The following is a 26,180-nucleotide window of genomic DNA, read 5'->3' as shown; positions in this document are numbered from 1 at the left end:
GAGGATTTTTTAATCTCTTCCCAATGGGTCCATTCATGACAAATCTTCGGAGCCTTTTTTTTTCAACGTTGTTTGCGGCATCATCGTTGGATAGTTTGAGAGACCCACCACGAATAAAACGATGTGAGCTGTAAAAGTACATGAGTTATTACCTTCTATATAAGTAAAAATATGGTGCAAAACATCTCCCCTCAAATGCCATTGTCCAGAATCCATGGACAGCGGTGGTTTGTAGTTTTGTAGTTCGAAGAGAGAGAAAAAAATCTAATGATTTCCGGTCACAAAGCAGCAATAAATTATTTCGAGTGGTTTCTGTGGTTTTTCCATTTCCTCCCGTTTTGGTGCTACAGCAAAACTTTCATTGTGGGCACTTCTCCTCACTAAATGGCGAAAAAAAGCCTCAAAAGCCAGACAAAGTTCCCCAAAAGTTCACCACACTTAACCCCGCGTTGACCTCTCGCGCCATTTTGCAGACACAGCAGCATCGCACAGGGTTGTTGTTGGTGTTGTTGAAGCAAAGTGAAAGGCCATTAAATTTGCATTCCTCAATATACATTTATTTCAACACAAATATCGCCTATTTTAATTATCATTTTAACTGCTGTGACATAAACAAATATTTATATATTTGTCCACCTCCTCCTACAAAAATGCCACAGCTATTGTTAATCATTCCTTCTCTCATATATATGTACTTTTTCACATGCGTGGGTAATTACACAAGAAATTTATCATAAAACTCCTCGCCTCGTAGTCCAAATGGAATTCCGTGTGGTTGTGCGCGCGTACATTATTTTAGGGACAAAGACACATTTTAGAAATGGAGAACTTGTCCCACAACTAAACACAATTCCCAACAAACCATTGATAGTTGCCTAAACGTTGCGCGGAGTTACATTTACTACAATGCAACCATGCTTAACGGTATATATCTGCGTTGCCTCGAAGTAGATGGTCAATAGATATCTGCGTTGCCGCAACTAGTAATCTCAACGTTGCAAAACTCTGAAATATCCTTTCCCGTATACCATCTCGCAACTAAAATTTTTTGAAACAAAAATGTTTCAAAAAATATTTCAAAACATTCCGCTGTCATAAATGGAGGGAAATATGGTACACACTCATAATAATCATATGGCGTCCATATTCCCATCATAATAAATGACAAACTCTAATGGATAATTTATATTATTTAATAATAGAGTTTTTAGATTTTTTCCAAATGAAAAAATATATGCCATGCGGTTCTACCGTCATGAAATCGCCTCAAAGGAACTTAAATGATGCTCCCATCTCAATTTTCTTAATTTTTTTAACCAAAAAATAATTTTTTTAGGGGTCAAAAATTTAATTTTTTTTAATTAATTATTTAAACACAAGTAATGCACCCAACTATCCCTAAGAAAGCCTTCCCACATCATTTTGGGCTCCCAATTGCTCGGAATAATGAAATAAAAATCAACTTTTTTATGCCGTCGGCCATGTTAGACATTTTTTGCAACTCTGAGGCAACGATGCAGCAACCTTTGCAACAACGTTGTAAAATGATTCGGTAGCAACCCACCAGGGCGGCGCTAGTTTTGCTGTTTGTAAACATAAATGAAAGAGACAGACTCATTTTTTTTTCTATTCCGCTCTCTGTCTGTTTTGGGTTATTTCTCGCGATAGACGCGCCTCTTGCGGTGAAAGGCGCAACATAGGCACAAAACGTGCTTGGGTTGCGCCGGCATACCCTGATGCAACGTTTAAGCAACTAAATAAATTATATTTAATAAATTTAACAATTTTTGATAAATTATCAATAAAAAATAATTATTTTAGGGATAAGTAATGCATAAAACTCATTTAGAGTCCAAATAAACTTAAATTTCAAGGAAAATTTGTTCTCTTTCGAATTTTTATTGCAACTAGCGCAACGTTGATATATACTTTCCTGCAACTATTTTTAAGGTGATTTTTTCAAAGTTAATTATTTTGCTTAAAATTCAGATTTTAGTGTGTTTTTAGGTAAATTATTCTTTGAGAAGTTGTAGAAAAGACTTTAGAATGCAAAAACACTTAAATTTTTCAAGTTATTGAAATAATAAAGAAAATCTTGCAACTTTGGCAACATCGCGATAAAGTATACTGCATCGTTTTCCATGCAACCATATTCGCAACTTTAGCAACTAAGAAGTAAACTCTCTTGCAACGTTGCTTCAGAGTTTCCAAAGTTAAAGTTGCAAGGTGTTTGTTGGGAAGTGAGATATTGCAAACACTAAATTGCCTTATGTGCTTCCTTATACATATGTAATGTAATATTGGCTCAATGATTCAGGGATTTCACAGAGAACATTTTCCCCAGAAGTTCGCTGGAGATGTGTAAGAAAATAAACTTTAAAGATTAATTGTGATTCAGAAGTTTCTTTTCTTCTGTGATGTAAATCGCAATGATTAAAATGTGGCAGAATTTTGTTGGATTTTCAGAATGAAGTAAATTAAACTGAGAGCCTCGTAAGAGAGCTTTATGGTTCAATCTAAAAAAAAGCTGTGTCTGAAAGAAACACAGCTAACTTGTGAAGCTTCATTTAATTTGTAAGGAAAATTCATTTTTTTTTTTACCTTTTTATGAAAAATTGACGCCGTCAGAACTTTTTATTCATAAAACTGATTAAATGCCAAGATGGAGACGCCTGGTATTTTTAATGCTTTTATTTAGAATAAAATGTAAGGGGACTAAAAATTGAGAAGACTAATTAAATCCTAAATCATTTGGCTCATTTCATGAGAAATTAATATGGAGGCGCCTGTTTGGTAATATTAATTGATTTATCGCTTAGATTGCGCCTCCACATTGAACAGAAATTCTTAAAGTACTTTAAAAAAAATTGAGTGAATATGTAAATGTTTCTCATTCCTTAAATTTAATTATATGTATAGCTAAAAATTAATATTGAAAACTTTTTAAAAAATTTTAAATTTAGAGACTTTTCTCAATTTTTTTCCTTATGCCATTAAGAGCATTCAAGAAGCGTTTAAGAAAGACAAATTCCTCAAAATTCGATCAAATTAAGAAACTGAAAATCATGAAAAATAATGTTCTATTTTAATAGGAGAAAAAAAACAAAGAAGTGAAAGAAAAATCCCCTAAATCATCTCACTTTTTAAGAATTAATTGATTGAATATTGTGATTGGAGTGAAATAAATTGACGGGCATGGTTGGGGGTTTGTGCAAAGGGAACGCTTTTATGTGTAGGATTTGTGTGTGGGGGGTGGCGTTGAGAAACAGACTGGTAACAACAACAAAAAAAAGAATGCATCGTCATGTCTCTTTGGGCGAAGAACACGGTGAAGGAGGAATTGGAATAAAATGTCAGAGGAACGACACATAAAGCAATCTTCCGCCTCACACTGAAAAAGCGGACACCCACGAAATGATCTCTTTTTTTCCTTCTTCTTCCTTTCTTACCCTCTTCACAAGCATCAGCACTGATTTCTTATTTTTTCGCTCTCTCCCCCATCCAGAAGATTCTCCTCCGGACATCATTATCGTCTTTTTTCCCACCTCCTCTCTCACTACTATTGTACATATATCGTCTTTTGGGGGCGCACGAAGGGAAGACGCCGCGCGCGAAGATGTTGGCGAGATTTATGATTGAGAAGCCCGAGTGTTGGTCACGAAACCGATAAAATTGGCCCCGTGTGTGTGTGGCGTGTCGGTGGAAGAGAGAAGGTAACAAACAACGATAATTTATCATTTTTCGTTTCTCCTCCATCCATAGCCTCTCGGTGGCCCTTTTATTCCGCTCTTCGCCATACACGCCGCATATAATTATTAAAGTGAAACGCCACAGGAGGAATAAATTGTTGATGTGGCGCGAATAAAATCAATAAAAAACGGGGATGATGCGATTTTTGGGCTTTTTGATACATCATCGCGCGTGATACGCTGCAAATTGTCCCAAATGCTGCCCCAGGGGTGATTTGGGGGTGGCTGTCACCCCCGCAATTCGATAGGAAAATCCGTACATACGACAAATTGCCAACAAATCCCAAGAAACGTTCAATCCCAAACTACCCTTTATTGCGCGTTCTTTTTATTTCCTTTTATATGTTTGCTTTTCCACCCCACCCGGCGTCTCCATCGTTTCCTGTCCCAAAAACTTCCTAAATGCTTGGGCGTCATTTCAGAGCTTAATTGCTGACGTGTAAATTCCCTCCAACAAATTGGAAATGAATCTTCCCACCGTGCCTCGACGTATAGCAATGTGATGTTGCGGAGATGTTTATAGCATCGAAAACATGCTAAATAGAGGTTCAAGAGAGGCACACAAATGTTTCGTTTTTTTTTTCTTTCTTTCAAATAAAATAAAATCACTCCAAATGCCTTCTCCTTAAGAACGCCCAACGATGCGAAACAACATTCTTCCCATGTTTCCGGGGTAGGGGGGGGGGGACACTTAGAAGTGAATTAGTTTGTGAGTATAGTAAAAGTTTATCAAAAGAAGGGCATTTTTAGAAAAAAAAAACAATTAAGATTATTCTGGATTTTGAAAGGAAGAGAGAGGGGGAATTAAAATGCGCGTGTTTTGTAAAACTCGCACAGAGAACTTTTGGAAAATTAATTAATGCTCTAACCGGCTATATTTGGAAAATCATTTAGTGTCTCAGCACTTTGATCTTTTGACATGTTCTTTTAGATAATTTTTCTTTCTGGTTTTTCTTTTAGAGTAATTTGTAGGATTATCGCCATTTTGAATTTTTATTTTCTCGGTAGTTTGGAAGAGAGTTAGCGAGCATTTAATGTTATTACTGAGGTCTTAGGAAACACCAGGCGTCCCCATTTGATTTTGAGGGTGATTTTTGAGCTAAAAATGTGGAGGCACAGTGTAAGCAAAAAATTTATGATTTTGATTTTCAAATGTTTTCAAAGAAGGCAGGGCTATTCAAGTATATTTCTTACCCAAAACTTTATAAGCTTAAAAATTTTTAAATTCCTCCTTCACGCTGAATGACTTTTCTTAGTTCTTCGCACAAGAATAAAAATTTCCAAATAGCGGAAATATGCTTTCAAATAATTTCCCCCTTCACACAAATTAGTTCCATCGAAACACAATGTAATTTTAACGGAACTGATAGGTGTACATAATAAAGTTTTTTGCTACAAAAAGAGTGTCACGCGCATAAGTCAAAGAGATTTTGCAAAATATAAACCATGCGAATTCACATTTTCACAGCATGATGGCAATTCTTAAAATGGGTTCATTTCCAAGTCATTAACTTCGTGTCAAAAATACTTGAAAAACCCGCAAGTGATGGCATTTTGTAAATTTCTCACCACTTCCTGCACACAAACACACATAATTGTGGAATTCCAAAAGGTACGCAACTACTAACTCTAATCACGATGTTATACATTTTTTTTTCTTCATCTTTCTCTCTTATTCCTGATATTATTGCACTAAAAAAAGCAAAGAAAGATTTTTTTAATAAATAAGGTGAATGGGTCGTCTTAATGTGCAAAGGGAGAGCCTCTCTCATCAATCTACTAAAAGGGACTTTTTTTCAGTTTAAATATCCTTCTCACTACAAAATGTCCAATTTAATGGTGATAAGGGTAATTAATTTAAAGGGTTTTTCTTTACAAAGCAACGCACACATTTTATAACCCATATCAGAGTTGTGGGTCGTCGTTGTCGTTTTTTTTCTTTCGAAAGAAAAATCTCATTGAGAGCAACCTCCTATGTACGGTGAAGTTTTTTTTTCTTCTGGGTATTACATGGAGGAGGTTTATGGTTATAGGTATGTAATGTATATAAAATTAAATTTAGCACAAACCGTATGACGGTGAATTGAATTCATTCATTACGTGTTGACATACAACGACGACATTTCACTCGCGACTGTCCCGCTTAAATTGACACACAGAGGAGACACGACAACTCTGCGGGTTTTGTGTGCCTTCCACCACATTATTGGCGCTTTTTCTCTCACTACGCGCCACACAGATATACCTTTTTGTACATATTTTAAGCTACATACATTATGCCCATGTGGCGACAGCAAATAGTTGCATGATGTATAATTAGCCAGCAAAATGTCCAATTGGGACAGGTATTTATAAATTCAGAAGCATTCAATACCTCACTTTTTATTTTCATTCAATTTCTCTCCCTCTCAAATTCAACTCATATTTATGCAATTCACAACATACTATGCAATTCACAACATACTATGCTACCAATTTCACCTTTTTTTTTCTTCTTTTCATTTTCTCTTATGTATGTCCCTTCTTTTCCTCCTCCCCTGCTGGTCTTAAATTAAAATACAATAGCCAATAATTTAGTGGATTATATATACAAAAAAAATTCCTCCTTGGCTGCATCTCAATTACAACCACCTCTTGTTATTTTCTTTCGCTACAGTGCTCAAAGAAAAAGTCCATTCCATATAATATGTAGGTAAAGATCCATTACAGTATTCAATCTTAATTACTGAGGTCTGTGTTTGATTATACAATTTACTTCTTTTTTTTAGTTGAGAAGTTCTGTTTTTTTTTTTACTTTTCTTTATCAATAAATATCTCTACGCATTGTTCTAAGTTTTTATTATTCACTATTTCATGCTTTATTGTTGCATAAAGGGATCTATTTTGGATTTTTTTAACCTTTCGGTTAACCTGACACAAAAACTCTAAAATATCGAAAGAATGTTTGCAATATTTAGAGAAAAAACAGCGAGTATAATATTGGATTTTATGCTTTTCTTCTAGAATTAAAGGGGATGAGCTCACCCTTTTGTCTAAAATATTATGATTTAATATTTCATAAACTACCCAGTGAGAAAGGGAAAAGGATTTATTAACCCCAAACTCTTAGATGAGGGTTAAAAAATATTAGAATATTTTTATTTTTATCAATTAAAACTTCTTTTCAAAATAAAAATAAAGATAGTCATCAGATCCGATGATTAATCGATTCATTGCTGACTGAGTTTAATCGATAAATTTTACACCTTTTAAACGAATTAATGTTCCTTTAACTTCAGCGAATTTTAGTATTCCTTTTCAAAAGTTTTTTCATATTTTTCTTGGAAGTTTTAAACAACGATTAAGCGATAAACCTTACAGGTAATTCCTTAAAGTTCTCTGAGATTAATCCGATTAATCGAAAATGAACGTTTTCTTTTTTAATTCAATTTTTTTTCGCAAATTTTTGGAGAATAAACTCCATTTAATTTTTGTATTTATCTCAGAAAGATTTAAAAATCTTTAAATTTCAATTTAAATAATAATCATTAAACTTCTGAATTCATCTTTTAAACAAAATAAAAGACTTTTGAAGAAAAATATCAAATACTTTGGATGGTCTCTCACTGAGCAGCTATTAAAAACCCCTCAATTATCTCATTGTTTTAGTTAAGTTTAGTAATCTTGGTTGAAGTATCCCCAGCGGCAGCTCTAAGAGTTGCAGCAACCTGTTCAATTGTATTTTTCTTGGTACTCACCACACCTTCAGATGAATCTCCCTTTCCCGATTGTTTGTGACTCACAATGGGAGTCTTGGTGCTAACAACTGGGTCCAGCTTAGTTGTCAACGTTGTATTTGGCTTTTGTGCTGCTTCTTTAGCTGACGTCTCCGCAGCAGATGTTGTCGTTGCGGAGTTGGCTGTTGTGGCTGCTGTTGCTGCCGTAGATGCTGTAACTGTTGTAGCCTTAGAAACTTCCACCTTGGATTTATTACTCTCCGATGACAATGGAAGAACTTGATTGCGAAAAGCCAAAGCCGAGGGGTTTGGAATGCTCCGTACTGAAGGGTTTTGTTGACGCATCAATGCCGTTGTGCTTGTTGGTGGTCTAATTTTGCTGATTTCATTGAGTTTGGGAACTGGCAGCTGACAAGATTTGTTTGTCACTGTTGCTTTGGTATCTCTAGATTCAGCCTCACTACTTGTCTTCTTTTCAATGCTGGATTTTACAAAGGGAGTCTTTTCTGTTGGTGGTGATAGAGCCGTTGGACTCTTCTCCAAGCTTGGACTTCTGCTTGACTTCCCAGACAGATCTAGAGCTCCAATGTTGTCACAAACTGGTGGTCCAGACACTTCTTTATCCTGTTTCACTTGACTCTTTGTGTTATTAAGTGAAATGTGAAGCGTTGGAACCTTATTATTGTTCACTGTTAGTTGTGGGCTTGAAACTGCAGACGTTGTTGTTGGCGTTGTTGTGGGCTTTGGTGCCAAAGATGGTGTATTTGCAAGGGATTTCTTGATCTTAACAAGTGGAATTGTTGCTGGTGGTGGTCTTGTTGCTTTTTGATTTGTTGTCACCACTTTCTGTTGTTGCTGATCAATTGCCGGTGTATTTGAATTAATGCGAACAATCTCAACTGCAGGTCTCTTGTCACCGATAAGAGCTGCTGATGTGGGTGGAACATCACTCATCTTCGTCACACTAATTGAAGATGGTGGAAGAAGTATTGGTAGAGGTTTCTTCACGTTATTCTCATGCGTATAGGCTGGACCCATGGTTGAGGTGTAGTAAGGTGCAGCTTTGTCTGAATTCGCCGGAGATTTTGGCGGGGAAACAGAAGCTACTGGAGATGATGAAGTTCGTTTTAGGGGTGGTATGCTGGAGTTTTGAGTTCTTGGATAACTTTCCTCAATGCGTGGTTGTTTTACATTGACTGAGCATCCATCGACACTTGAAGATCTCTTTAGGACACTAACCAGTGGCTTTGTACTAGATACAGATGTGAAGGTCGCTGTGGTTGTCTTTGGTGGTAGTGGCATAGGTCTAGGCATTGGCATTGGATATGGAGGAAATGAAGCCGGCCTTGCATTGTAGGTTGGTGAAGTAAGTGGAAAGTTAAAACGTGCCCCACGATCTGTCGCCTTTGGAGACATTAATCCAGGGTAGGCTTTTGGTGTTGAAGCTTTCGTTACTGGTGCGCTGTATTTGTTACTTTCAGTTGATGCTGGTTGTTGTTGGGTGATTTTTGGAGCTGGAGGACTTTTAGATTGATTTCGCGGTGGAGTCTGTGGGGGAGTCTTTGGGGGACTTCTCAGAGGTGTCTGTGGTGGAGTTTTCATGGTATTCTGTACATTGTACGGCAACTGTGGTAGATCAACACTCATTCGTCGTACAAGTGATGAAATTGCCATTGATTCCGTGGAAAGGGTTTTATTGAGAGCACTGTTAACTGATGAATGGGATTTATGACGGACTTTTCGCATTTCAGCCACATTATCCTTTGAGGAGGGTTTCGGGGGAACAGGAATGGTGATTTTTGTGAATTCCTCCGTGCCATTGGGAGTCTTTCCGCCCTCCCGAATGGGTTTGTTGTTGGTGAATTTTAGTTTCAACTTTATGGGCTCCTTTTCATTGGGAATCATCTCAGCATGAATTTTAGGGCGCTTTTCATTGGGTTCCTTTGAATGCTTCATCTTTTTTCGCTTCTTCTCCTTTAGTTGTGGTACAGGTTGTTCTGGTTTCGCGCGCTTAGCCTCTAACACATCGCTTATTGGCAGCAGTCCAATATTTTTCACATATTCATATTTGTTTGGGCTTGTCTCCTCAATTTCCGTTCCCAACCTCACTGGTGGTGGAGACTTCACCACAGGCGGTGGGGATTTATCAACTTTGGGAAGGGTTATTTTGGTCTTTAGATTCGTCAAATCCACCTTGAGTGTGGGCAAATTTGGTGGACGTATCCCCCCATTTTCCATTTCTCCGTGTGATTTCTTGTTCCGATTGATGTAGCACTTTTTATTGGTACTCTTTGAGCACGACAACTCATCTGGACTATCATCATCGACAGCTCTCTTCTTGCTCACATGCGACGGACCCTTCTTCTGCCGTCCACCATCTTCCTTCACAAAGGGCTTCATGCTCGACTGCGTGGCGCTCTTGTTCTTTGACTTCACCTCAATGCCACTTGGTGGCTTAATTTCCCCGAATTCACTATCACTGCTCCGTAGGCGCTTGAAGTCAGTCACCTGCGTTGATTCAATCTTAAATTTGGGCTTCGAATTTGTTGGTTCGGTCTTAGTATTGATCATCGTGAGTTTAACCGTCTTCACACCATCTTCCAGCTTCATCTTCTCAATGCGCACATTTGGCAAATTATCCCGCACATTGGCCTGTGCACGGCGTGCAATTGAATTGTACTGCGTACTCTCACTCTTCACTGCTGTCTCATCGACAAATTCAAACTCATCCCGCACCTTTGTCTCCGTAGTTGCGATAAATGTTCTCATAACTCCACCACTTGTAGCCCCTGCGCACTTCTTTGCATCTTCAATCTTCTTCTCCACACTCATCTTCTCAGCCAACACTTCCTTCTTCTTCTTCTCATCCACCACCGTCATATAATTTCTATTTTTATCGGTTGTCCCACTCTTCTCGGGTGTTTGCATAAAAATACGATAGTAAAATCGCATTGGGGCCACCTGCAGGGGTTCATATGTTTATATCTAATTAGAATAGAATAAGAAACCATACACCTCTCATAATATACGCGCGCGCACACGTCATATCGCTCCACAAAGCCGCCAAATCTATCCCAGGGGGTTAACAGCTGGAGTGTTAAATATTCGCAGAATGTTTTAATTTCTTTTCTTTCCAGACAAATTTATTAATTTTCATTTAAGAAATTAAAAATTGTTTATTGATTCTCTGAATGAAATTGAGATGAATGATTTCTTTTTATTTGGCTGCAATCGTTAAAATTCCAATAAAATTAAAAAAATATTGATTTCATAAAAGGAATTTCCATTAATCTGGATTTACTATAGTACAGCAACAGCCTGTCCTTAAAATTGTTAAGGATCTTATTTGCCCCATCACTCCCCAAAATATTAAATTCTTCAAATTAAATAAAACTGTAATTCCCCCTCAAGAATATTTGCAAAATTTTTCAAAGTTAATCACTTCTTAGTCTTTAAATTTATCTCATTAAGTTTTCTCAATATTAAATTAATTATTAAATCCTTATTTTCTTCAGCTGCTTGCCCCCGGGTTTAATGAATTCACCGCCGCTAAAGCTAATATATCGGACGGTGAAAATGTGGCACTAATTGATTTATTTCATATTTATTTATTTAAATTATTCTACTTTTAATTTTCTGCAATTACCACGCTTAAGCCGAGTTTAGGCTTTCTCAATTATTTTTTTTTTACCCAATCGCGTAAAGATCGAAACTTCTTAAATAAAAAAATCAAAATACTGAATGCCTTTTTCACTCACCCCCGTCTTCCCAATTTATTGGCACAAAATTAGAAAAACTCGCGATCTCGCCAAAATATTTATTAACTTATGAAAGTCCGTGAAGAAGTCCATGAGCTACAAAAAAAATTCGAGCTAAACCGTCATGGCTTTGTACAAAAAATAAATATCTCGCTCAAAGCGCGATGTGTAAACAGCAGAAAAGAGCGAACTCAAAGTCATAAACCACCGCCTAAAAATTATGTGGGTGGAGAGAGAATTCTTCGGTATTATTTTTCACCCGCAATGAAATATTCAAGTCATGCTTCAACGGTCAGAGAAAGGGTAGAAAAGGATTTTTTTTGTGCAAACTCACCCTCTTCCAGTTGTAGCAATACGCCACGTCCATGAGACTAAAATCTCGCGGCAAAACCTCATCCTCGTAGATAATCTCAACGATCATTGTGCTTGGGTTCAAGTCAAATTTTGTCGTAATGAACCTCTGAAGGTGCCAAACAGTCACAGCTGCGGGACACTGAAGGTACCGGATTGGAGGAATTGTAGATTTTTGGTTGTTCAGAGATGCCACAACCTCTGGATGGTACTCCATTGATAGGCTTTATGTGGGAGAATTTGCAAAAAAAGGAGCAGAGGATAAGCTTTTGATCCTTATGCTGTGGGTGATTCTGAGGCTAAAGATTTTTTTTGTAATGAGGAATATTTTCTTGATTCTAAAATTTGAGACATTTTGAACTTTAAAAAAAAGTTAGGTATAATTAATTAGGTATGCGTCCTAAATTGTCTAAAATTTCACTTTAAAAATAGAAAAAAAAATTAAAGGGAATATTTTAAGGCACTTCAAAACATTTCATCATTTTTTTCCAATAAATTTCAATTGCTGTGATTATTTTTCCCTCCCACACTAAATACACAGATTAAGGCGTTTAATGTGATTAAGTAAACCAACTCACCTGATTGGTTCTTCGGGATAGAAGAAATCCGCATCGTCTGTATACTCTGAATCGCTATTCTTGCCGCTGATGTTGTGATTGATGTCATCATCGGAGGCCTTTCCCTCGGGCGACGGTATACCCATGAGGCCACTAAATCTCCGTCGATTGGCAGAGAGTTTACCCACCAAGGTGCCCCCATGGAACTCCGCCACCCGCTGACATTCCGACTGATACAGTCCCGGCACGAGTTTATAGATTAGCTGCTTGAGGATGCGATCTGGGCGCAAGCTGGCCACCGTGACCGGCTTATGGGAGCACGTTGGGCAAAAATTTGTCTTCTCCAATTGCTTCAGGATGCACGAACGACAAACTATTTGCACAAAAAAGGAAATAAAAGAGCCCTACTCATTCCTGAAATTTTCTACGTTTTATTTTCTTGCAAATCACTCACATGTGTGCATACAGTCGGTGATTGTGGTAGCCTCTATGATGTAACCATGGCAGACGGTACAGGTGATTAAGCTGTTGAAGTCCCTCACTTTGCGGCGAGGATGTGCCGCAGTCACGGCAATAGAATTCGTCGACATCATGTCAGCTTTTGTGACTTTTGATGCCTTTTGAGGCTGAAAAAGACCACGAATTATGGAGATATATCTCTCTATCGATTGACCGAATTTTCACATCATGCTGTTTTCATTTAATTTATCAATTTTCATTGAAAGCTTTTAAGATTTATTTTTCTTTGAATTTTCATAATTTTCTTAAACATTTAAAGTCTGTGAAGGTCTTGTATTGAATTTGCATGAAATATAGTGATGTACCAGATTATAACGTGATTTGTTTTACGTTAGAAAGTAACTCGTGTTTAAATAAATTTTCATTGATATCTTCAAATATTTCTTTTTTTTCCTTTGCTATGTTTCTAGGACAATTTTTATTTAAAATCTAACCCTTAGATAGGGAAGAATTTATTTGTAAAACTTTTATTGTAAAAACAAACTTAAAACATCTTAAACAAACAACTTATTACATATAACCGGAACTTTACTGTATTAAAAAATTCCTTTCTAAGCTCAATTTATGTAATAGATGGATTACATTTCAAGCAATACAAATTTACGCAGGTATTTATCACATCATGAATAGATAGAAAAAAAAAACTTTCATCATTTCCTCCCTCTCGCTCTATCAACAATCGATGAAATCGAAAAATAATCCACGTTCTTTTGCATGCTATCGCAAAATTAATCTCTCTTTGTCTGTGGGGATCCCCATTGCCGAAAGGTATTTTATAAATCCAACTTAAGACGTGATATGTAGTAGATATATTCCCGCAGAGGTCTTCCCATGACGATTAAAGTCTTAGAGATTGTTGGGATTGGAAAGTTTCATGATTTTAGTCTAAAAATGCTCAAAATCTCTATTAATCATTTTTGTTAATCTCTCTTCCCACAAAAAGCTAACCTTTTTCACCAAATTGCCGCATATGCAAAAGAGTTTCGATGTTGGCAAAATTCTCTGTTTAAAAATGCAGCAGATGCCCTTTTTTCTGCACACAAATACAGCTCAGGAAGTGACTAATCTTGATGACTTTACCATAAAAACTTTGCCCTGAGACGAAGATAAAGTTTTCCTTCATTGCGCGAATTTCTATTAAAATGCAAATTGCAGGTGATATTTTAATATTTAATGGCAAATATTGCTCGTTTCATAAAATTTCTAAATTGACTGCCAAAGCCATTTGGTATTTAATGAAAACATATTTCGCTCGCTCTCTTCCTTGTCTGGTCGTTTATTTGCACAGCTTGGACTTTTGTTTGGAAAACTTTTTGCATTCATACCAAAAATTTTTTTTTTATGAATTTGCTCAAAAGTGTTTCCTCTGTGTGAGTTATATGATACCACTAAGGTTTTTTTTCTTTCTCAATAAAATTTACTTAGGTGTTTGGCGGATAAAGAGCTGCTGTTCGAGAGATGTAAGCGATATTTGTATAAAATCTGTCTTAAAACATTCATTTTGATAAGAGATATTTGAATGGCATTTCAAGGAAAATTCAAAATGTAAATAATTTTAATGGCAATGCATAAAATAGAGGGGATACAAATAGAAAAGTCAATCATAACGCGTCCAGTTATAAGAGTTGGTGTCCCACAACGTGTAGAAGTTTGTTTATGCGTTGTAGTGCAATTTGTGAGCAGAATTAGTAGGCAAAGTTGATTTTTTTTTGTGATATTCAGTAATTTGATGCACAAAAATGGTCATATCTCTGGTACTATAAGACCTACAGAAATTTCTTAATCAGTTTTGGAAATGTCTTGAAATAAACTATAATCTGACATATATTTCGATACATTCAAGGTGACCTCTAGAACACAAAATGGCGGCTATTTGTTTTAGAAAAACAGTTTTTGGCATTTTTTGCCCTAAAAAAATGGTTTTACAGGGTTCTAATGTTCTAGAAGGTTATAGGGAATTACAAAACCTTTAATTTGATACCAAGTTCAGAAAAATCGGACAAGCCGTTCAAGAGATATGGCTATTAGAACTTTTCAAATTCAAGAATTTTTCAAATGGCCATATCTTCTAAACGGCGACATAGATTTTCTTCATTTTCGGACTGGTGAAAGATATTGAGTCAGGCTACAACATATCAAAATTTAAAAGATTTGCCTAATGGGGATTCGGAGATATTGCCCCTTAAAGTTAGGCAATTTTTGTTTTTGATTTTAGCGCCTCTTGCGGATGTTTTTGGAACTTGAAATGTTCTAGACAGTTGTAGGGCTTATCGAAACCTTTCATTTGATACCAAGATGGTTAAAATCGGTCAAGCCGTTCTCGAGTTATATCGAAAAAACACTTTTTGGTTTAGGCCGCCATATTTGCTAAACCGCTTGACCGATTCCCAAGTATGAATTATCGATGAAAACGTCTCATTGAGCTCTACAACATACTAAAATTTCAGACCTCTAGCTGTCAGGGAACTGGTTGACGATAGTTCAAAATGGCGGACGGCGGCCATCTTGGATTTTTAAAATGCGAAAAAATGAAATTTTACACCCACATTTCTATAGAAAATTTCAAACCGGAAGTCTCTATCTGTTACCATTCTCGAGATATAAGGCAAAGTTTAGAGTCCCGGACGGCAGGCCGGCCGGATCAAAAATTTTCCACCACCATTTTCGTAATGTGGGATGTCTAAAACGTGCTCATACAAAGTTTGAGCCCGATCTGAGGTGGTCGGTTTTTCCGACGATTACAATACTTGGTGTTGGCCACGAAGTGGAACACCAACTAATAGCTCTGCCAGACGATGATTTAATCCCATTGCAGTATATTTTTGCCATAAATAATTGTTATTATTGCATTTTCTTGTCAAGTTTCATGTGAGATTACTTAGACAATCTGAATACATTTGAAACTTTCTAGCAAGATTTATTAATCTTTTTTTATGATTTAATGGAGATTTTCCGTTTATTTAAAAGCTAATCTATAAGATAAAGTTCTAAAAACAATATTTATTAATTAAAAATAAAATGAATTTGAATCTGTCTTCATATTTCTTTATGCTTTATTTACACTAGTGATCCGCAGTAGAGTTTAGAAAAGTTCTTAATATTTGAATCTTTGAACAAATCTTTATAAATTGTCACCTAAACACAAAGAGCCTAAGCAATGGTAATCCATGTAGATAAACTCATTTTAAAAATTTTAAATTTTCTGTCCAAAATGAATTTACAATTATACCATCGTCCAAAAATAAGACTTCAGTGTTGTCCGTGTTTACTGCGAACCATCAGTGTATTTAAAAATAAAACATTGTTTCGTTTTGCCATTTAGCTTTTAGACATTTCACAGCCCATCATTTTTAATTGGAAGTAAACACGCCCACGAAATATTCATCCAACGAGTCAAATTACTTCACCATACCGAAAATATTATGATGAATTAATTTAGAATGTTTTGCTATCGCTTTTAAATGATTCAAGCGGAAGATTTCTTCCTTATTAATAATTCGCAACATTCGCAAAAAAATGGGATAAACAACTCGAAACGTCTTGAAGAAAAGGTCTTCCTCTTCAAGGAAGTAGCTTCTCTCGAGAGACTTAAGAGTCTGTATTCTTCAGCAAAGGTTTCAAGTATTGAAATGCATTTTCTCTTAATGAGGAAACGGAACTCTCTGGTGCTCTCTCACACTCTTATTTTTTTTTAGTTTGCCCGCTGAATGATCCTTGACACGCGGAGAAAATCGATATGAAGCGCACTGAGCACGCTTCCGTTGGGCAAACCGTCATTCATTAATTATTCACAGGACAAAAAGGCATTTGTATAGATTGTCAAATGTGGTTTGAGACGCAAAAAGTCCGCAAACCACGTTGAATTCTTTGCCAATTTGCGTCGTATAAATTCTCACCACGAATGGGAAAGTGTTGGCTTCATTAGACGATTAGTGGCAATTAAAATCAATTTCATGAGTCGTTAAATATTGACTCTCGCGTGTTTATAGGAGAACCCATAGCCATGCATAAACATTCACTGCCCCACGAGGTAGTTACAGATTAAATTAAATTCGCACATGTATGCAAAAGAGGCACCTTCTATAACCTCCCCGAAAATGCCGACGAGCACATCTCTCTAGCATAGCAGCATGTGATATACTTTTCATCATCAACCCATCAATTCTCGCCCGTTCTGCTCTCTCACTTCCTCTTCTACTTTTCCCCATCCTCCCTGACGACCCATCCCACCCCCCTCAGGCAACCCCGTGTCAGAGAGAAAACCCATGTGACGGTGGCATCGAATTTAATCTCCTCATACCCATCGCAATTTTCTCCGCAATTGAGGCGGGAGATTGCGCAAAAGGCGTTCTGCTGTTCCCTCACACCGTGCGCGCCTTCTCTACCCACCACACACCATGAGTAGAGAGCACCAAAGTGCCCAGCAACAGAGAAGTGGTTGTTATTCTACACACAAGGGGGTATTAAATTCAGTGGATTTTGCAGCATAAAACATTTACATAAGATCTGCAGTGATTTTTCTTTTTCATAGTATTCCCTTTTAAATTCCAATGAAATTCAAAGGGAATTTTGCAATTTATTTCGCGGTATTTTTTTTTAATGTTAACATCCTACTTAATATTTTATTTTAAAGAATTTAATTTGAAATACCTATTGAATATTTTGCTTAAGAATTTATTAAAAGAATTTATAAGAAAAATTCTCTAAGGTACCTGATGAAGGTCTCTAAGATATCGGATCTTTTTTATAACGTTAAGTAAGCTTTGTAAATTATTGAAAAGTTTTTACCAATAAAACAAACGAAATCGTTTATTTTAAACCTCAATTTTTTTTATTCATCATGCCACAAGACGAGAACTTTATCCCTTTGAAAGTTCCTTTAAAATAAAATAATAAACTATATTGCGGAGCCTTAATGTAATGACCCACCCTTGTGAGTGAAGAGGGATGGAAATCCAATCGTATAAAACTCAATGGATCCCATGAAAATCGACCTTTTCTGCCCCAAACCTCTCTAAAAATTTCATCATAAAACATAAATAAATACAAAAAACCCTAAACCTACCCCAATGGACGGTAGTGAATTTTATTCCACGAACTACCACGTCAAGTAAAGTGAGTTCTTGTCTCATGAGGTGAGTGGAAACGACCCTCCTTTTGTGTTTGAAAAATGAAGGCAAACCAGTAGTAAAAGAGTTCCTTATGGGCCACAAAGTCGCGCACAAGGAGATGAAAAGAGGTTTGAATGGCAGGAAAGTAAAGAAGGAGAATACAGAGCATGAAAGGTAGGGATTACATAGTTGCCGTGAGAATGATTCTCTTCCTTGTTTTGTGTTCCATTTTATATTTCAAAGCATTTTAATGAGAACTAATGAGAAGAATTGGAAAAACCAATACAATGCGTTCTTGTGTAGAAATCTAACCCCACAAGGAAGTATTATATTGAAATCATTACGATTCTTTTATCTCTAAATTTTTTCAGCGTAATTTTAAATTATGTACAGTATGTAGAATGATTATGTATATAAAGCACATAAGTTATTCCAATTAAATAATTTGCAATAAAAACATTGTATTAGGATAGGTACATATATATGTATATTTGCAATTACTGAAGAACATTCATGAGAAATGTCGAGTATTTGAGAAATTTTAATCCAGAAGACTCAAAATTCTTGGCAGAATTACAAGACCTGTGAATTCTTCGTGCGGATCAAGTGATGTCGCGAATGAATTCAATGTTGGAAGGAAGCAAAAAAAAATCTGTCGTATTTAATCGAAATACAAAACGTGTTCGCGATCAAGCGTAATAACCTACACATTCGCATTTGTACACGTCTTGGGTAGTCGGGTACTTTAGGGAAGACATTGCATGTGAAGTAAGAAGTGTAAGAAATTCGCACAATTTTTTTTTGTGGATGTTGGTACTAAATTCGAAGAATTAATAGATCCTCATAATATTATCCTTCTACGTGCATTTTCTTCCCTCGGAGGTTAGCTCTGAGAGCGGCTTCTTTTGCGAAAGAGTAACGATGTCTCAGCAATTTAGTGCAAAGTATTGAGCTTGATGGCAATTTATACCCCCCTTTCAACCCTTCCATGCACCCTGTAGTGCCAAAAAGGGGTTGAATACATACGCCGTATTCCGTAGCTGAGTGTATTTGCAGGAGAATGAAGTTGAGCAAAAGGAAATAAGGCGCAAAAAGAAATTGGGTTAATCATAAGAGGAAAATTGCCTGAAGCGCACACCGAATTTCCCCTAAATTGAACTCATTATCCCAGCTGCTATTAAATCAGCATCTCTCCTGTCGCACGCTCATCAATTTTTGCTCACTTTGCGAAATATCGCATTTTATGTGTTGTGGTGGAGTAAAAAAAATGTGAAAGAGTAAGCAAATCAGACGAGGTCTTATGCAAATGCTCATATTTTGATGACCTTTGATTTTAAAATAATCACTGTGATGCTCAACCGCGAGACTTTTTGATCATTCTTTGCGATTTTTGCGACGCAACAAAAAAGGAATTTCACGTTTATCTAAAATTAAATAACTCGGTAGAAAAATCTTAATTACCCAGCCTTATTACCCAAGTTAAATCTCAAGTTTAAGCCATATTGAGAAAGCTGCACACAGACGGGCTCTTTTTTTGGACATCCACTCCACGCAGCACCTTGTGAACAAGCATTGTTTTCGCTTTTCTTTTTATCACTCATTATCATTATCGGCACTACTCATGTGCGCGCGATAAATGCTTGAAAAATAAAGTAAAAGAAGTCAACAAAAAAGACAGCCATCTAGCCCATAATGCGATACGTGACTGAACTGCAAATAAATCTCTATTCTCCATCCATTATTTTTTCTTGCATTCTTGAAGACATTTTGCGCCAAAAGGATAAACAATTGGCGGCACGAAAATGCTGAGACCATCGCCAACGACATATATAATTAACTAAAGTAAAATAATGGTACAGAGAGGACTTCAAAATTGCCTCAATCAGACGACAAAAAAGAATAAGTTCTCCATCATGCGCTAAAGCAAATAATGGGTTTGCTTTGGAATGACAATATTCAGAGGCTTAATAAAATTTTATGGAAATTCTTTTATTTTACCTCTATTGAAATATCTGCTTATTTATTTCGCGAATTAGTTCATTAAACGTACTGATAAACTGACCAACAGAGTACAAAATTAGTGAGAGAATTACAACGCAAATAAAATTAAAATATGCGGAAAATAAAGAAAAAAAACCATGTCCTTAGAAATGTTTTAAAAAAAAAAACATAACGCAATAACGGATCCAACGATTTTTAAAAAAAAATTTAGTGTTTTAGGTCTTCTTGAAACCTTTCATTTGAGCCCGATTTGATCAAAATCGGCCAAGCGGTCATATTGACTAAACGGCTTGATCGATTTTCGAAAATAATATATCGTTAGAAAGGCCTTTATGGCAGGACAATTACCTTTTGTATCGTGAAAACAAATCTACCATAGGATTTCCTGTATGTCAAACACAAAAAAAGATATTCCATAAAAAAGTTTTGCGCTCTTTTTTGAATACCCTGTATTATAAGGAACACCAACTAATTTCAAGCCTCTAGCTATTACAGAAGTTAATAAATAGGCAAAAAAATTTAGGGTTGTTTAAAAATGTCGCGGGGATAAGGAGTGGACTAACCCCATAATCGGAGGTCTTCAAGTCGATCTTTAAACATTGCCGTTCCGTTAGCCACAAACTACGGACGGACAACCGGAAAATCCTATTTTTGCCGGATACGCTTTTGGAATGTGGGGGTTATTTGTGCTCATACCAAGCTTGAGCCTGAATGAAACACAGCTAATGAATAAAATCCTTTAAAGATTTACATGAGAACCAGGACAAAACTTTAAAATGAAAATTAAGGATGTACTATCTGCATTAAAATAAGCATCTAAAAACTATTTCCTATTCAAAAAAAAACCAATAAACTTTAAACCCATAATAATGGGCTTGATTCAGCGACCAAGAAACCCTTGAAATCTTTGAATTTTGTACTGAAATTTCAAGATTTCAAGCGAATTTCAAGGGTTTCTTGATCGCTGAATAAGGCCCAATGACAGTATGTGGATTTATGTTGATTTTATTTCAATGCACTTCAGTGTGATTAATGAAGTGCCGAGAGTTGGTGCATTGTGTCTTTTTTTATTATTTTACACTAAATCCAAAGACCACAAATGAACACTGAGCTGCGATTTATGTGGTCGGATATTGGCAACATGTCAAAAGTTGCGACGCAGCATAAAATGAAGTGACGACGTCATTTAGCACCGATTCTCACCAACGTTTCAGCTCTCGTTCAAAGAACTTAAATGCCAACTTATTATTTTTGTACTTATTTAGATTAAATGCGACACAAATTATTATTTTATACAACTCCATACTATACATATAGCAACATGTTTCTCACGTAAAATCACACGAGGAGGGGAAAATTTGCTCTGTGAGTGAGAAAAACATCTAATCTTGCTGCTTTATCAGCAGAACCAATTAAACAATTATCAATTTTGTAATTTTTTAATGCTCCGATTGCTTCACGCTATGACCATGTTGACGTGTCCATCACGATTTCGCAGCTCATCGCACACAACACACAAGATCCCAAAAGAGCTCATGGTGTGTGCTCTCAACCTCCGCAGCATCAGTGAGGAAAAAAAGCGCGGGAAACTTGGGGGACATGCGTATGTTTGCTCAGTAATTTGCACTCTAAGAGAGCTGCTAAAAAATTCGTCAAAACTATTTGGCCACCGCACCGTGAATGATAACCACCACAGCAGTGTGTGAGCGTCTTGTGGCAAAGAGAGATGCGAGCTTGTTTATTGGAAGACACTCTTTAGCGTGACTTTGAGGTCATCAACCAAAAGCATATTAAATGTGCGTCCCAAAAAAAATTTCGCCTCACTTTTGATAAAGCACAAACTTATACCCGAGACTTTTATTGAACTCAATCGCTCGTGAAATGCAAAGCAGATTACAAAAAGAAGAGCATTTCCACATGAAGTGAAATTTTTTTAATCCGCAAAATTTTTATTTTGAACTCTTAAATCGATTTTTGGAATAATTTTTCAATAAAAAGACTTAAAGTTTATCCCAAATTATTATTTCCGATAAGATGTTTGACTTAAAAACTACTTTTTTAGCTGAATCATCAAATAAAAAATTTCTACGAGATTTTGATGATCATTTACCCAATCTTTATGACATGCTTAAGAAGTTATTATTTTTAAAGACCTTTAAAAAAAACTTAATTAATTAAGCATTTTAATTAACCTTTGGAATGCGGAGGCCTTGGTAGTTACGTAGAATGCGAAGGTGGGGTCGTTGAACGACCCCAAAAAGAAGGCCAGTTTTCTCCCAAACTATACAACCTGGAGTTGTCGGGTTAGTGCCTATAGATTCCTTATATAGTCCTCTTGCCCCTTGCATCACAAATTCGCCACCCGGAAACACGCAGAAGAAGATATTAGGGAAAAACATTTTTCAATCATTTTTCACAATTTCTTTTTGAGAAATTTGCCAAGAAACTGCAATTTTTTTTTCACTCTTCCCCACATTCCCCTAACTTCCCGCAAAGTGATAAATGGCAATATTTCTCGAATATTCTTTATTGTTTTGCACATTTACATGCTTCTAATTATGTTTTATGTTGTTTATGCTCTAAAAAATTTTCCGCAGCATGACCGTTACACCAATTTTTGAATTCCCTTCTTCTACATTTTCCTTAATAACTTTTCTTGTGGTGGTCGGATTGAGCTGAAATTTTTACACAACCTCCTCAGATAACCAAAGAACTTATTTCTAAAAGATGGGAATGGTATCTTATATATTTATGGAGATATAACACGAAATATAGCGCTGGGGTCGTTCAACGACCCCGCTCCGCATTCCAAGGGTTAAAATGTAACATAAGCTTAAGGAATATTTTTAAAAAACTCACATAAAGGTGAAAGAGTAAGCGAAATCAATATTGCGATGTAAGCGTAAGTAGGGAAATTTTCTTTACCAAAAAACAAAAAAAAATAAAGAAATAATTCTAGTCGTAAAGAATATCCCTTCAAAATAATTTGCTATTATGCTTATTTTTTAAAAATCTTGGTTACTTACATACTTTCGCAACTTTTTTCAAATTGAAATCAAAGTTTAGGGTTTTTTTAGTCAGCCATTTTTAATTCAGTAAATAATCTAATAGTTTTAATGTGTTCCTACTGGAATCAAAATACTTTTTCAGCCGTCAATGTGATCCTAATCTTACAATTAACACGAAATTCCCCTCATCTCCCTAATCAATTCCATCACAGAGCGCGATCTTCTCAAGCCAGCGGACGATAAATGAGTTCCAGCTGAGAATGTCACCTCACTGTCAATCATCAATTGATTTCGTTATTTTTTTCCCATCGTGTGCGCTCTTTTATTTTAACCAGACCTTCTTTTTCCTTCCATCGCTCTTCAATCATTCTGTGAAATAAACAATTCGTCTGGTGTGTCAATCTACCCATAATCTCACTCTCTCGCGTATATATCCAATAAAATCGTCATTCATATGCATATACAAATGGAGATGCGAGAGAGAAGAGAAAAAAAAGCTCAAAAGAATGACATTAATTTGAATTTCTGTCTTTCCAAATAGGTTCAAAAACGGCAAAAAAAGAGTAAATGTGTTATTCAACATTTGAACTTTTAACTATTTTTAGTGTCTCGTTGCTATCGTTTTACGCGATTGGCAATCGAAATGTTGGTTGGTGAATTAAGTGGGAGAGGGGACCAATAGCGTAGAATTGATTCTATAAAGCTAAAATAATTTTTTATGTATTTTTTCTCTATAAAAAATTCAAATATTACTCAAAATGAGCAAATTTCAATGCAGATACTAACAAGTTTCATGAGGTATTATTCTTTATCATCATCTACCCCTATCATTTTTTTAATCCCTTTATAATTTATAGTCAACCCGAGCCCCCAATCACGTGTGAGTAAATTTCATTTGAAGATGTAATAGGGGAGCGTATATTAGTGGAAGAAGGGGGGATGAACAGGTGAAGTATCATAATTTTTTGTGGGGGCGTTATGAAGGGGGTGCCAGGGTGGAATCCGACATAACGCTTACAACTCGTACTGACCCCCTCTATGCCAAATTTCATCAAGATCGGCCCAGCCGTTTCGGAGAAGTTCATGTAACACAAACAAACAAACTAACAAATAAACAAACAGACACAAAACTTTATAGAATAAATATCGCAAAAATAAATATAACATATGTGTGAATTTCTTTTTCATTTAAAGATACGTATCAAAATTATAATACTTTTTACGCAACTTTACAAAACGTTAGTTAAAATCTCAGATTGAATCTGACGGAAATTTTATGTTTTTGATGCTGTAGGATAAATCCTTCCGATTGCGTCAGCCAAGGGACGGTAGGTCAACCCAAACACATTCTTTCAATTTTAGGGGCCAGAGCTTTCGACGCTACTGTGCGTCTTCCTCAGTGGTCAATTCCCAGTGGACTATTCCCAAACAAAGACACAATTGACCACTGAGGAAGACGCACAGTAGTGTCGAAATGGCAAATTATTTAATGGCAAAAAATTTTAAATTACATCTTCTTGTCTACAGTTAAAAAATCTGAAAAATAATCTCATCACTGACTCAGATTTCCGGGTTTTTTGTCGGATCGGCAAAGGTTTGAGATTAAAACATCAGAGTTTTCATCCTAGAGCTTTCGCCTTTACACAAAGCCTTCTTCAGTGGTCAGAAGATTGGTGATTTCTCTTCTTTTCAGCTTAATTTCATCCTCCTTACAACAATTTTTATAACATTGGTGCACAATGTGGCAATTAAATCAATAACAAAAATGAAAAAAAATTAATAAGCAATTAAGCTATTGAGCAAATTAGAAATAAGAACTCTGTCAAAGAAGAAGAATAATGTAAATGAGTAATTGTGTAATGACGTAAAGATAAACTAAATTTACTTATTACGTTGCGTAAAAAAATCGTAAATCTTTGCTTAGTCTTACTCAATTTTACTACTTACGCCACTTACGCGCTTTTTTGTTTGTACGTAAAAACTAAAAGATATTTGCATACATTTGCCCGGGGCATTCTAGTATATACCAAATTGACAATTAAATGTACACTACGAGCGCAAAAAGAAGGTGGGTCCCAATGAGGTAAATACAAAGCAATAAACATTTTAATTATTCGCATTATCTTGAGTAATTTGGCATGTTTGCCACCCTTTTTGTTTTTCGTTGCGTCAAATGGTGCAAAAGCAATGCGATATGAGATAAAATAGGCCAAAAAGTATGTAGCAATATTATGGTCTTGTGTATAGAAATATGTTGAGATTATAATGGAGAGAGAGATGGTAATTCAAGCGAGAATACAACTCCTAAATGGGCAATAGCGAGAGCAATAGCAATAATAATAAATATTTGTTATTATTTCACTCGCCACGACTTGTGGCACGTCTTCAGAAAATATATCGCGTTCGATTCGAGGCGAAGTAGCAGCAAAATAGTAAAATCGCACCCGATGTCACCGCGAAGAGCACCCGAGCGCCGTACGATGTTTTAGATTTTCATTAAACATCAATTTATTATTATCATGAGCCGCGCGTTGAACGCCGATGAAACCAACACACGCCGTAAATCCCTCGTGTATCTACATGTGTGTGTGTGTTCGTGAACGTTTTGGCGTTATTAAAAAAAAACCAGAGATACCCATACAACCAGCATATGCCACGTTATGAATACATACTGCATGCTCCCCTCGTGGTATGTGTATGTATGGGTTGTGTGTCAATTTACCGAAATCATCGCAAGAGAGCCGAATGAACGCTCGGCTATGTTTCGTACGCGGCTGAGTATCTTCGCATGTACGCTACATAGCTTTAGTATTGATATGTGAAATGCTATGTCGCAGCAGATTCTCAATTTCTCTTCTTGTGTCCTACAATATGTGTTTCAATGCGGGGAGAAAAAATATCGTGGATTGAAGAAAAAACATTGGTGGCAATTTTTCTCCCCTTAGAAAGATTAAGAAAAAAATGTAGTAAATGTAAACTTACCATCAAGATGCTGTAGGGGACCTGCGATGTATGTGGCAACACTTTGTGTAAATTTGGCGTAAAAAAAAGAAACACTGAGTGAGATAAAATTGATTTGTTGTTGAATGAACTTGTCAAAAAATCTCGTGTACAAATGATGTGTACACAGCACTACCGCTTTCTTCGGAATCCAGCACTCGACTGTCGTGACTGTTTGTGAGTGAAAAGCGAATTATCGACCCCGCCTAAGTAACCGCGCCTCCATTCTTGTGCGCCAATCCGTATGCCATTCGCAACTGACGTCACACACGAAGCCCACCGATACTGTCCGAACATACCGACGCTAACCATTTTGTTCCGACCGACACCAAAGCATTCCCCGCATTTATTCCACTCTTCGTGCCCAACGCTGCCACCAACTCTCATTTTATACCATCAACTTTGCTTTT

General features: G+C 36.3%; 1 protein-coding gene across 2 annotated transcripts; it reads right to left on the bottom strand.

The window, feature by feature from the left end:
- Positions 1-535: 535 nt before the first annotated feature.
- LOC129794237 (protein suppressor 2 of zeste) lies at positions 536-25,946 on the bottom strand. 2 transcript variants are annotated; one of them, XM_055834928.1, is made up of 6 exons: positions 25,753-25,946; positions 12,586-12,757; positions 12,153-12,504; positions 11,558-11,798; positions 7,487-10,426; positions 536-6,673 (listed from the first exon to the last, which is right to left on the bottom strand). In XM_055834928.1, exons 1-6 carry the CDS (start codon positions 25,753-25,755, stop codon positions 6,608-6,610), a joined length of 3,774 nt encoding a protein of 1,257 aa, XP_055690903.1. In that variant the 5' UTR covers positions 25,756-25,946; the 3' UTR covers positions 536-6,607. The 2 variants fall into 2 exon arrangements, with proteins under 2 accessions (XP_055690903.1, XP_055690902.1); XM_055834927.1 differs by having other exon boundaries at positions 536-10,426.
- Between the last annotated feature and the right edge of the window lie 234 nt (positions 25,947-26,180).

The sequence above is a fragment of the Lutzomyia longipalpis genome, chromosome 3, assembly GCF_024334085.1.
Source record: "Lutzomyia longipalpis isolate SR_M1_2022 chromosome 3, ASM2433408v1".
Classification (NCBI taxonomy): Eukaryota; Metazoa; Arthropoda; class Insecta; order Diptera; family Psychodidae; genus Lutzomyia; species Lutzomyia longipalpis.
This window is presented reverse-complemented; position numbering and strand designations above follow the sequence as displayed.